This window comes from Chiloscyllium plagiosum, unplaced genomic scaffold (assembly GCF_037043375.1).
Source record: "Chiloscyllium plagiosum isolate Xiang-an unplaced genomic scaffold, Cpla_swu_hap1 HiC_scaffold_19, whole genome shotgun sequence".
NCBI lineage: Eukaryota > Metazoa > Chordata > Chondrichthyes > Orectolobiformes > Hemiscylliidae > Chiloscyllium > Chiloscyllium plagiosum.
Window position 1 is genome coordinate 14,957,623 of NW_028270157.1, and position 13,221 is coordinate 14,970,843.

Consider the following 13,221-nt stretch of genomic DNA (forward strand, 5'->3'; position numbering starts at 1 on the left):
TAAATTGATAATGAGAGAATAACCAGGGTTCAGTCAAACCTCTGGCTCAGCCTCATAAACAAATACCATTTGTTTATTCTCTTTCTTTTCAAAACAAGCTGCTACTCACAATCCAAAGACCACCTTTCACTCTTGGCTCACAGCTCAAAACCAAAAGTGATAAAGATGAAAGAAAATGAAGGTATCAACACTGTTTAAAATAATACCTGTTTTCGCAATTTAAATTTGTTTTTTAGTTATATAATTGCCAATTACCAAATTTATAATCTCTGAAACTCTTTTTCAAGTTTATGCTTCAAGAAACATTAGCATCTGTCCTGCATATTATCTCTAATGGCTTTATAAATCTTGGTAATGCTTGAGTGAAGGATGCATATTTATGGTCACAGAATGGACTAGGGTTCCTTTGTAGATCCAGCATACTTTAAAAGTCACTTTATACGCTTTAGCAAAATCTCTGCCTTGACCAATATTTTCCTATCCTGTATTCCTGTAACTCATGGAGCCACAGTGCAATTTCTTTGGTCAGGATACCAATTTCTGCTTCAATGAATGTTCCAGACTACTAATATGCAACAAACACAGTACACATGACTCCACCACACCATCTTCCATTGACTAATATGCAATAAATAAAACCATGGTTACATGATCCAAATTGATTAATGCCCTGCCGTTCTGTATGTAGGCTCACTGTTGTGTATGTGTATGAACATTGATGCACACTGTCGTGATAATGATAGGAGGACCAATGGAATGTTGGCTCTTATTTCAAGGTGTAAAAATTCTGACTGCAACTGTACAAGGTGCTGGTGAGACCACATCTAGAGTACTGTTACCACTTTTGCTCCTCTTGTTTAAAGAAAGATATTATTTCGTTGTAGGAAGTGTAGAAAAGTTTTGTTAGGATGATCCTTAATGTGGAGGTATTGCCTTATGAGCAAAGGCTAAACAGGGTGGGACTTCACTCACTGGAGTTTAGATGAATGAGAGATTATCTCATTGAAATTTGTAGGATTTTTAAGGGGCTTGACGGGTAAATGCTGAGAGGATGTTTCCTTTCATGAATGAGTCTAGGACTACTCTCAGAATAAAGGGGTACCAATTTAAGACTGTGATGAGGAGCAATTTCTTCTCTCAGAATTGAGTCTTTGGAACTCCTTGCCACAGAGACCTCTGGAGCAGAGTCCTAATGGATATTTAAAGTTGAGATAGATAGATTCTTGATCAATAGGGGAATCAAGGGTCATGGGGAAAACACAAGCGAGCGTACATGAAGAATGCTGGATCAGCCATGATCCTATTCAATGGCAGAGCAGGCTTGAGGGTCCGAGCAGCTTATTTCTAGTCCTGTTTTGTATGGCCTTAAAGTCTGATTTTATTTGTATGGTAGTGCAGATCTATCACAGCTAAGATCACAACACTGGATGATGGTGTGGAAGAACAATCATTAATGTAAATTGATTTTTCTCCATTCTCACTGGCAGGAAATGACTTGTGGATGCGGAATATAAAATGAGGTGGTACAGACATTTCAAAATAAGGGATAGAAGTATATTTGTTGATAATTTATATATTAAACAGTTGGTGTTTTTTTCCATTCTTAAACTTATTTCTAAACAACTGGATGAAAAGGCATGCATCATTTGTTTTAAACAAGCAATCAGATAAGAGTTCTTTATGTAACAATTCACAAATTACAGGGAAGGAGCAATACTTTTTTAAGAGACAGTACACAGCTGAAATCTTTTCAAAGGTTAGATCAAGAACATTTGGAACAAGTGTTCCCTTTTATGATGATCAGCACCAAGAAATCTATATTAAACAGTTTATTAGCTGCTGCATGGAATCTCCTTGGCCGACATGCTAAAGTAATACATCAGGTGGGAAGTGGGTAAAAATGGCTACAGGGCAATAGATGATCTCTTTCTGATTTTTTTCTCTCTATTTAACTAGTCGATTAAAGCCTGTGCCCAAGGGCAAATCTGTCCTATTACTTTGCGGAGAGAAAGGCTGTGGAAAGTCAACAGTGATCTGCAACTGGCTAAAATACTTCACACAGACAAATCCAAGCATTCTGGTGATAAATCACTTTGTGGGAAGTAGTTCTGCTAGCCACGACATCATGTCCTTCATGAGGCACTGTATTTTAAAATTACGCCATGAATATTTTGGTAAGTGCATGGTTTTAATGGTTCATTGGTTTTGATGAACACAGCCTGTTCATAATTTTGTCATTTTAATAGTCATGCTTGTAAAGATTTACGGACCTTGTTAAGATCTATTATTTGTCAGTCAAAAAGCATAAACAATGTGTTTCTCGACAAGCCCACAGACCTAGCCTAGAGTTGTAATGGCACATTAACAATTTCCCAAGTGCTAAAGGGATGCCAAAGCCTCCAACACTATGGCAAGCAAGCACATATTTAAAACATGCTGAGAATGCAACACTCATCACATTGGAAATAATCCAAGTGTGGCCAAAGTTAAAAATCATGCAACACCAGGTTATGATCCAACAGGTTTAATTGGAAGCACCTTCATCAGGTGGTTGTCAACCACAGTCCAACACTGACATCTCCAAATCATAAGTGTGGCCAAGACCTTGGTTAAATTTTACTGATATAAGTGAGAGTCCTAATACAGTTTCAAGCATTATACCAGGTTGGGGGCTGCAGTCAAGAAGAATAGCTCTATATGCAATAGAACCACTGGTCCGAAATACCTTAGTTAGTGGACAACTTTGATCTCAGTGACACCATTCATGCTCATTTTAGATAGAAAGTACTCAGTGCTAAGGTGACATGGTCCTCATGCTGTGGGGATACTGGATTGTTCAATATGCTCTTTGACCCTCCCATCTCTATTTCTCAGCACAAGTTAAAATTGGACTAATATTGAAAATAGAATTTTATTGCTGTCAATGAGCAACAAAATGTGATGTAGCTCATTGAAAAATGAACAAAATGCTGCATAGTGAATACAAAACATTTTTATAATTGAATTTCAGGAGCAGAAGATCACCCTGATACATTCAGTGAGAATCCTGCAGACCTTTGGGTATTTCAGATGATTCACAAAGCCTTCATAGCAGCAATTAGTTTAAAACCATGTTTGCTTGTGCTAGATGGTGTTGATCAACTAACTGGGTCCCGTGGGATGTCAGCACAGCAGGTATTATTCAATTAATGACAAATTGGTAATAAGACAGATTTTATGGCTTTCAAAAATAAGGACTCAAACTTCAAGATCATAATAATCCAATCTTCATATAAACTAAAATGAATGTTCAGAGGTGATGTGGAAACCTTGACTATCCATTTGTAATATTCAGTGATAAGGAAATGAATGAGGAGTTTGACTGTAACAAGCAACACCTGCATAGTTTTTAACAGTAATATTTTAATCTCATCGTTGATGTGAGGAAGTTCAATTACAACAATATTTAAAACATAATGATTTATGTTTTGAAACAGTTTTGAAAATGATTATAAGCAGAAATGTCTGTACACTTTTCAATAATTAATATGCACAGTCCATGCTTATTTTATGAAGCTTCCTAATTTAATCACATAAACTAATGTAATGGTATTTGTCTCTACAGGTTAAGAAATTCTCATGGCTTCCATGGCCCCTCCCAGATCAATGCAGGCTTATTGTGACCACTGCATCATCCAACCTTTCCTACAAATCACTTTTAAAGCATAAAGAAGTACATATGGTTCAGTTTTTCAACAAAATTACTGATAAAGTCAGAAGCCATATCTTCCATCAGCATTTGGCCATGCCATACAAAGAGATAAATGAAAACCAAATCCAAAATATTCTGAGTAGAAAATTGAGCTCACTTCCACTTGTCCTGGTTATTTTGGCGAATGAACTTAGAGTGTGTGGAGCATTCAGAAATGAGACTGATTGTTTAGAGGAATATCTCCAGTGTCGTTCTGTTCAGGATTTGTGGGCTGCTGTATTCAAACGGTGGATTGAAGACTACAGTTGGGTTACTGAGAAAAGAACTTGTAGCAGAGAAAAAGAAATATCTTACTCCTGTGCTCATTCTTCCATCTCAGGTGAGTAAATATGTTGTGTATGACAAAAGAATTCTCAAAGCTTATGGAGCCCACAGAACAAAATGAATTTACACAATGTTTACATGTAATTTGAGTAAGGTGTTATATAAAAGAATCTTTTGCATTATATAATAGAATCTTTTGCATTAAATTTACAGCTTTGTTTTATTTTGTGTTCTGATTTGTCTTTGAAAGCCAAATTCATTTCTTTTCCAAGCAATAGATAATATTACTTTCGTAGCATTTAATGATCAAAGATGGCTATCATTCAAAAAGTACTATGTTCTCACTTAATTTCAGGTCTGCCAAACCAGCAAAGTCCTCCCACATTACAAACCAGGTGACCAACAATGTTTAATATAAAGTATTGTAGAGAATACCAGGAGCAGCATCAGGCATGCCTTATAATTGGCAATTAGAACTTGGGTTATAGATCCTTCCATGATCAATAAATCTGAGTAACACTGTATAGCCCGACAATATCCGTATAAAGAGAGGCGATTTGACTGCACACTTGTGAATGTGGTGCCAATCAAATGGACTAATTTGCCCTGGATTATGTTAAACTTTTGTTGGGGCTGCACTCATCCAAGCACATGGGGAGTATTCCATCACACTATTGAGTTATACTTTGTAGATGGTGCTCAGGCTTTGAGAGTCAGGAGGTGAATTACTCCTTATTACTCTCGTAGTCACAATATCTTTCTGTATGATGGGGACACAGTGATAGAGTGGTAATGTCAATGAGTTAGTAATCTAGTGCCTGAGATTAATGTTCTGGAGACTTGAACTCGAATCCCACCAGAGCAGATAGTGAAATTTGAATTCAATATTCAAAAAAAATCTAGCATTAAAGAAGTAAATTATTATTGATTGCAATGAAAACCCATTAGGGTCATTAATTTCATTTAAAGTAGGAAATTGAGGCATTGGGACTGGGGTAGGTACGACTTTTAGAAACTGGATAGGTTGTACCTGTGAAGGATTGGGACCAATGCCATAGGGAGAGTATTTACTAGAGTGGTTGGGGACAATTTAAACTATATTGGCAGGAGGTTGGGAAGCTATGCAAGGAGTCAAAGGAAGAGAAATCAAGGACAAGAGCAAAAGACAGAAAAGAGAAGAAGAGAAATGATCCACAGAGGAATCAAAGGCCAGAATCAAACAAGGTCGCCTTAAAAAATAGTTGGAATGGGTCAAGGAACATTAAAAAGACAAGTCTTAAAGCTTTGTGCCTGAACACACAGAGCATTTGAAATAAAATGGACAAATTAATCACACAAATATATTTAAAACACTTAGATACAGTTGGGATTACAGAGACATGGTTGCAGGGATGGGAACTGAACATTCAGGGGTGTTCAGTATTTTGGAAGGCAGACACCAAAAAGGTGGTGGAATTTCATTAATGATTAAAAAGTATTTAAAAACAACATTGAGGAAAGAAATTAGCTCAGACAATATGGAATATGTGATTAGAATTGAGATGTGCCAAGGGGCAAAAAATATTAGTTGGGGTAGTACATAGACCACCAGACTGTAGTGGTGAAGTTGGGAATGACATTAAGCAGGAATTCAGAGATGTATGTGGTAAAGGAATACTTGTAATTATGGGTAACTGTACAGATTGAGTAGATTAACCTAGCCACAATACTGTAGAGGAGCAATTCCTATAGTATATAGGGCATAGTTTCTTGGACCAATATGTTGCGGAAGTGCAGTAGTTGATTATGAGACTAAGGTTCTGAATCTTAATCAAAATCAGAAATAGTTAGAAATTCTCAGCAGGTCAGGCAGCATCTGTGGAGAGAAAGCAGAGTTAACACTTTGGGTCCAGTGACCCTTCTTCAGAACTAAATCTTAATGATCTAAGGTGTGAGATAGCTATGATGGATTGGGAAATGTTACTGAAGGAATGCGAGTGGATAGGCAAAAGCAAACATTCAAAGGGCAAATAAATGATCTACAAAACTTATTTATCCCTGTTTGGCGCAATAGTGCAAAGCTAACAGCAGCCAAACTATGGTACACAAGGGAAGTTAGAGATAGTGTAAGATGCAAAAAAGTGGCACATAAATTGTCAAAAAAAAATAGACCTGAGGATTGGTTCCCTTCTAAACCTATAGTTTAGAAGGGAACAAAGGAAACTCAGGACAATAATTAAAAAGGAGCAAATAGAGTATGAGGTAAGCTTGAGGGGAATGTAAGAACTGACTGTAAAAAGTTACAATTGGCATAAAAAGTGAAAAAAAATTGTGAAAGGTGCCAGTGTTGGGGTGGACAAGGTCAGAAGTCACACAACACCAGGTTATGGTCCAGAGCCTGGCACATGTCGAGGTATATGAGATGCACAGAGGCTTGGAGTGTGTGATTCACATGCAGCTTCCAGTAGTTGGCGATTGTAGTGGCAGGGTGTGGGATGGGACCCATGTGTTGGTGAAAGATTACATGAAAACAGTGCAGGATAATATGACAACAAGTTTACTTTGGCTGATGAATAGAATGGGAAGAGCTAGATAGTGTTGGCACAGCAGAGAAGCGAGGAAAGGGATGGGTTGGCATGGACAGGATAGAATGACATAGAATGGGGATCGCAGTAAAGGGAGAATTGGTATGGGATTGGTGAATGAGATTATGTAAATGTTATGGTTAAGTGTGGAAAATGGCAGGGACAATATATGACTAATAACTATTCTATGGCTTAAACTTCAAAAATCACATCATTTGGAGCAAAACGATTTAGGAAAGAATACAGCATTCATTCTGGAGTAAATAAATCCTACAAAATTTCTACACAGTCTAACCCCACTGCCACCACATAGTTTCAGACTCAAAGAAAGAGCAGCTATAGTATTACAATAAAACTTGAAGCTAAACAATGGCTTAGCCATGAAACAAGATTAATAGTTAGGAAGCTGTTTTATTTGGTGAAATTATAACAGGCATATTCCAGGGAAATAAGTTGTTTATTCCTCGCCTGATCAGATGTAAACCTGTCTTTTGAACTCAGGACAAAAAAAATCCCGTTTAGACTGAGAGTCAGAGACACATAGAGATTTACAGCATGGAAAGAGACCCTTTGGTCCAACTTGTCCATGCCAAACAGATATCCCAACCTAATCTAGTCTCCCTTGCCAGCACCCGGTCCATATCCCTCCAAACCCTTCCTATTCATATACCCATCCAGATGCTTTTTAAAGTTGCAATTATAATAGCCTTCCACCACTTCCTCTGGCAGCTCATTCCATACACGTACCACCCTCTAAGTGAAAAAGCTGCCCCTTAGGTCTCTTTTATGTCTTTCCCCTCTCACCTTAAACCTATGCCCTCTAGTTCTGCACTGCCCCCATCCCAGGGTAAAGACTTTGTCTCTTTATCCCATCCATGCCCCTCATGATTTTGTAAACTTCGATAAGATCACCCCTCAGCCTCCAACACTCCAGGGATAACAACCCTAGCCTATTCAACCTCTACCTATAGCTCAAATTCTCCAACCCTGGAAACATCCTTGTTAATCTTTTCTGAACCCTTTCAAGTTACCCAACAGGAGACCAGAACTGCACGCAATATTCCAAAAGTCGCCTAACCAATGTCCTGTATAGCTGCAACATGACCTCCCAACTCCTGTACTCAATACTATGTCCAACAAAGGAAAGCATACCAAATGCCCTCTTCACTATCCTATCTACCTGCAACACTACTTTCAAGGAGCTATGAACCTGCACTCCAAGGTCTTTTTGTTTAGCAACACTTCCAAGGACCTTACCATTAAGTGTATAGGTCCTGCTAAGATTTGCTTTCCCAAAATATAGCACCTCTCATTTATCTAAGTTAAACTCCATCTGTCACTCATCAGCCCATCTGATCAAGATCCTGTTGTAATCTGACGTAACCTTTTTCACTGTCCACGACACCTCCAATTTTGGTGTCATCTGCAAACTTAACTATACCTCTTATGCTCACATTCTAAATAATTTATATAAATGACAAAAAATAGTGGACCCAGCACAGATCCTTGTGGCACTCCAGTAGTCACAGGCCTCCAGTCCAAAAACCAACCCTCCACCACCACCCTCTGTCTTCTATTGAGGCAATTCTGTATCCAAATGGCTAGTTCTTTCTGTATTCCATGAGATCTAACCTTGCTAACCAGTCTCACATGGGGAACCTTGTTGAAAGCCTTACTGAAGTCCATATGGATCATGTCCACCACTCTGCCCTCATCAATTCTCTTTGTTACCTCTTCAAAAAACTCAATCAAGTTCATGAGACATGATTTTCCATGTATAAAGCCATGTTGACTATGTCTAATCAGCCCTTGCCTCTCCAAATATATGTACATCAGGATTCCCTCTAACCACTTGCCAACCACTGACAATCTCACTGGTCGAGAGTTCACTGGCTTGTCCTTACATAGTTGTTCTTAAATAGTGGCACCAAGTTAGCCAACCTCCAGTCTTCCGGCACCTCACCTGTGACTCTTGATGATACAAATATCTCAGCAAGGGGAGAATAATAGGATAGTTATGGTAGGGGATTTTAACTTTCCAAACATAGACTGGACTGTCATAGTGTTTAGATGGAGAAAATTTTAAGTCTGTACAAGAAAGTTTTCTGATTCAGTATGTGGATTACCTACTAGAGAAGGTGCAAAACATGACTTACTCTTGGGAAATAAGGCAGGGCAGGTGACTGAGGTATCGGGGGGGAGCACTTTGGGGCCAGTTACCGTAATTCTATTAGTTTTAAAATAGTGATGGAAAAGGATAGACCAGATCTAAAAGTTGAAGTTCTAAATTGGAGGAAGGCTAATTTTAATGGTACAGGGCAAGAACTTTCAAAAGCTGATTGGGGGCAGATGTTCACAGGTAAAGGAACAGCTGGAAAATGGGAAGCCTTCAGAAATGAGATAACGAGAGTCCAAAGAGAGTATATTCCTGTTAGGATGAAAGGAAAAGCTGGTAGGTATAGGGAAAGCTGGATGACGAGAGAAATGAGGATTTGGTTAAGAAAACGAAGGAAGCATATGTCAGGTATAGACAGGATAGATCAAATGAATCCTTAGAAAAATATAACGGCAGTAGGAATATACTTAAGAGGAAAATCAGGAGGGCAAAAGGGGACATGACATAGCTTTGGCAAATAGAGACTCCAAAGATTTTTTTACAAATATATTGAGGACAAAAGGGTAAGTAGGGAAAGAATTTGGCCCCTCAAAGATCAGCAAGGTGATCTTTGTGTGGAACCGCAGTAGGTGGGGGAGATACTAAATGAGTATTTTCCATCAGTGTTTACTGTGGAGAAGGACATGGAAGATATAGAATGTGGGGAAATAGATGGTGACATCTTGAAAAATGTCCATATTACAGAGGGGGACATTCTGGATGTCTTGAAATGCATAAAAGTGGATAAATCCCAAGGACCTGATTAGGTGTACCCTAGAACTCTGTGAGAATCTAGGGAAGTGATTGCCACAGAAGATTCCTGCACTACCTGCCTACCTCTCTTACCTTTCCTGGAGTTAACCCATCTATGTGACTGTATTGGAACTTTTTTCCCTTCCTATAACTGCCATCCATCACATCCCCTTGCTCTTGTAAATTCCTCATTGCCTCTAACTGTCACTCCAACTCACAGTACTCACATTGTAGATTTACAGCAAGGCTATACTTAAAAGTATTCACTTATCTGTTTCTGTGCTTTGACCTCTCCCAACAGGTTACTCCAAGATCAGTTGTGAATTTCACTGTTTGTTAATTTTCCTAGTCGCACTCTGATGTCCAGTAATACATGAATTCAACCGCAAAGGCTGTAACTGCACAGGTTCACTGCTGTGTCAGTTATCAGTGTAGGTTTCTCTCCCCCTCTCTCTCTCTGTCTCTCTTCTGCACTGACCTGACAATTGCTGCCTTTGTCTGTTCCTCTCCCTTTTAAAAGTGCCATTGTTTTGATTTTTTTTTCTCCAAAGTTCCAAAATAATGCAACAGCATATAAAACAGCAATTGCCACTCCTGGAATTCGAGGAAATCACCTCCAATGCCTAAAATACCTCAAAAAAAAAAGGAGCAGCTTGTTACAGCCAGAAAATGTTCCCGTCCTCACTTCTTTATTAAATAAATATAAACAAGTCACAAGGTCAAACTCTTCAAATGAGATTTATATTTGTATTATAATTTGGAGGTGCTGGTGTTGGATCGGGGAGGACAAAGTTAAAAATGACACAACACCAACAGGTACATATCCAACAGGCTAGCTTTCTTCATCAGATGGTTGTGGAGCAGAATCATAAGACATAGAATTTACAGCAATCGGATTGCAGTGTCTTGGGATGTAATATTAAACAAATTTAGTTTAAGTCTTTCATATTTTAGAATGATAATGTTAGTTTTGGTTCCTTCATGTGTAAATCCCAGAACTTTTTTACAGTTACATTCTCAAGATAGCTTTAATCATAGGTGCCATCTCAGCTCAGACAATGCAGTGAAGGTGTGAAGTTAAAGTCTGTCTGTGTCCCAATGTTAGGTCAGACTGATCCTATTTCTACAGTGGGATTGAAGAAACTTACATCAATTTATACAGTTTTTGAGCAAAATAAAATGTAATTCTGCAAGTACAAATTCACCCCACAAACGTGTGTGTGTGTTTGTGTGTGTACGCATGTGCGTGCAGGTGAGACTGAGTGAGTGTGTGCATGTGGGTGTGTGAGTTCATCCCCGCACACACACCCACATGCACACCCTCGGTCTCCCCTGTATTTACACACATACAAATTTATGGGGTGAATTTGTACTTGCAGAATTACATTTTATTTTGCTGAAAAACTGCATAAATCCATGTACGATTCTGTAATTCCCACTTTAGAAATAGTCTGACCTATTGGGACACGGACAGATTTTAACCTCACATCTTCAGTGCATTATCTGAGCTGAAATGGCACCTATTGTTAAAGTTATCTTGAGAATGCAATTTCAGAATCAATCAAAACATGGTGAAAAAATTGCAGGGATGATGCAATCAGTAATCAGTAAGAAAAGGTCTCTGCATCTGGAGAACTGCATTTGGTCCTAAGGAATGATATTTTGACCTTAGAGAAGGTGCTTTGCAGATGCACCAGAATGATACTTGGGCCAAAAGGGAAAAGTTATGAGAGCATAGATTCGACATGTATTCCCTTAAATAGAAGATTAGGCATTGTCAAATTGAGATGATTATATTTATCAGCGTTGATATGGTTTATAGAGAAAAGCATGCCTAATTTCCTGGAATTCCATGTTTCAGGTATGAAGGGCTGGGTCGTTGACATCCTTTGTCTGCTCAGTGTATCTCGTTATGGACTAAATGAGGAGGATATCCAACAACTTCTTAAAGATCTAGGCTACAAAGACACCAATGAGATCAGTAGCTTTGACTGGGCTCTCTTCCGGACTGCCACCATGGCATGGATACAAGAAAGGCCAGATGGATTGTTGAATTTCACCCACCAATCAATACGTGATGCTGTGGAATGTCTCCTTCTTGGTAAAAAGTCTCGTGCTAAAATTGGAAAGGAACATTTAAAATAGTTGTTTGGTAGTTGAAAGAAAAGACTAATTTTGTCAAAGCTTTTCATCTTGCATTCATCAGGACAATTTGCAAAAATACCAATAACTGTATTAATTATTATATTACTATTTAATTAAGAACACTAAGGTATTTCTATTTGCAGAGATTAAAATTGTAGTCCAACAAATTTACCATATATATTGGTGTAAAAGTCAAATTTATTTAGACTATTTTTAAAGGTTCAATTTATAGGGTTTGTCTAATACAAGGTCACGAGTTTTGAGGGGCTAAATATCATGCTGTAGCTTGAAATACCGTTTAAGTAGCAGAAGTCAATTTGATTGCACAACTAATCCTGCGTAAAGAAGGGAAACAGAATGAATTGCAGGAAAGATAATTACAGGATAAAAGCAAGAGAAACAAAAATGAATCACTGGTAGTAGATTTATACATACAGATACGAAAATTTAACATGTCAAAGATTCATTAAAATCTTGCAAAATCACACTGTTGAGCAACATCATGGCTTGGTATAATTGCACACTTAAAATGAAACATTTATTAAATTCTGAATCTGTAAGCGTCTTGAACTTTCCCACCAAATTCTTCCATTTCCCTCCCATTTACTCTCGTATATTATGAACCTCAGCAACATTAACTTTTATTCAGATATAATGGCACAATTAAAACGATTAACTTTTTAACGACATTAACTTTTGGATGTATAGTGAACAAAGTGCGATAAGTACCGATAGACTTAGTACCGGTCTCAATGAATGAATGAATCAAAATGTGCTATAGTAAACTAAGTGGGTAAGTAGAGTAATGAGTGAATAGACGCAATATAGTAAACAAAGAGTGATGAGTAAAGTTACCAGTATGAATGAATGAATGTGATTTTGTTTAATTGGGTTATTGAGAACAGGTAGTTTCCTTTGTAAGTGGTTTATAATGTGATATAGTAGAGTCATAGAGGTGTACAGCATGGAAACAGACCCATTGGTCCAGCCCATCCATGCCGACCAGATATCCCAACCCAACCTAGTCCCACCTGCCAGCATCCGGCCCATATCCCTCCAAACCCTTCCTATTCATACACCCATCCAAATGCCTCTTAAATGTTGCAATTGTACCAGCCTCCACCACATCCTGTGGCAGCTCATTCCATACGCATATCACCCTCTGCGTGAAAAAGTTGCCCCTTTGGTCTCTTTTATATCTTTCCCCTCTCACCCTAAACCTATGCCCTCTAGTCTGGACTCCCTGACCCCAGGGAAAAGACTTTGCCTATTTATCCTATCCATGCCCCTCATAATTTTGTAAACCTCTATAAGTTCACCCCTCAGCCTCGGACGCTCCAGGAAAAACAGCCCCAGCCTGTACAGCCTCTCCCTGTAGCTCAGATCCTCCAACCCTGGCAACATCCTTGTAAATCTTTTCTGATCCCTTTCAAGTTTCACAACATCTTTCTGATAGGAAGGAGACCAGAATTGCATGCAATATTCCAACAGTGGCCTAACCAATGTCCTGTACAGCCGTAACATGACCTCCCAACTCCTGTACTCAATACTCTGACCAATAAAGGAAAGCATACCAAAAGCCTTCTTCA

At 38.5% G+C, this 13,221-nt stretch overlaps 1 protein-coding gene across 1 annotated transcript in view; it reads left to right on the forward strand.

Moving 5' to 3' along the window:
* Window positions 1–13,221, forward strand: part of ttc41 (tetratricopeptide repeat domain 41) — a gene marked incomplete at its 5' end in the record, with an annotated part of 63,647 nt that overhangs the window by 9,829 nt on the left and 40,597 nt on the right. Inside the window, 4 exons of the mRNA XM_087997551.1 lie at window positions 1,957–2,174; window positions 3,011–3,174; window positions 3,605–4,070; window positions 11,349–11,588. Of these exons, the coding sequence (XP_087853677.1) occupies window positions 1,957–2,174; window positions 3,011–3,174; window positions 3,605–4,070; window positions 11,349–11,588 (1,088 nt within the window). The remainder of the gene's footprint in view (window positions 1–1,956; window positions 2,175–3,010; window positions 3,175–3,604; window positions 4,071–11,348; window positions 11,589–13,221) is intronic.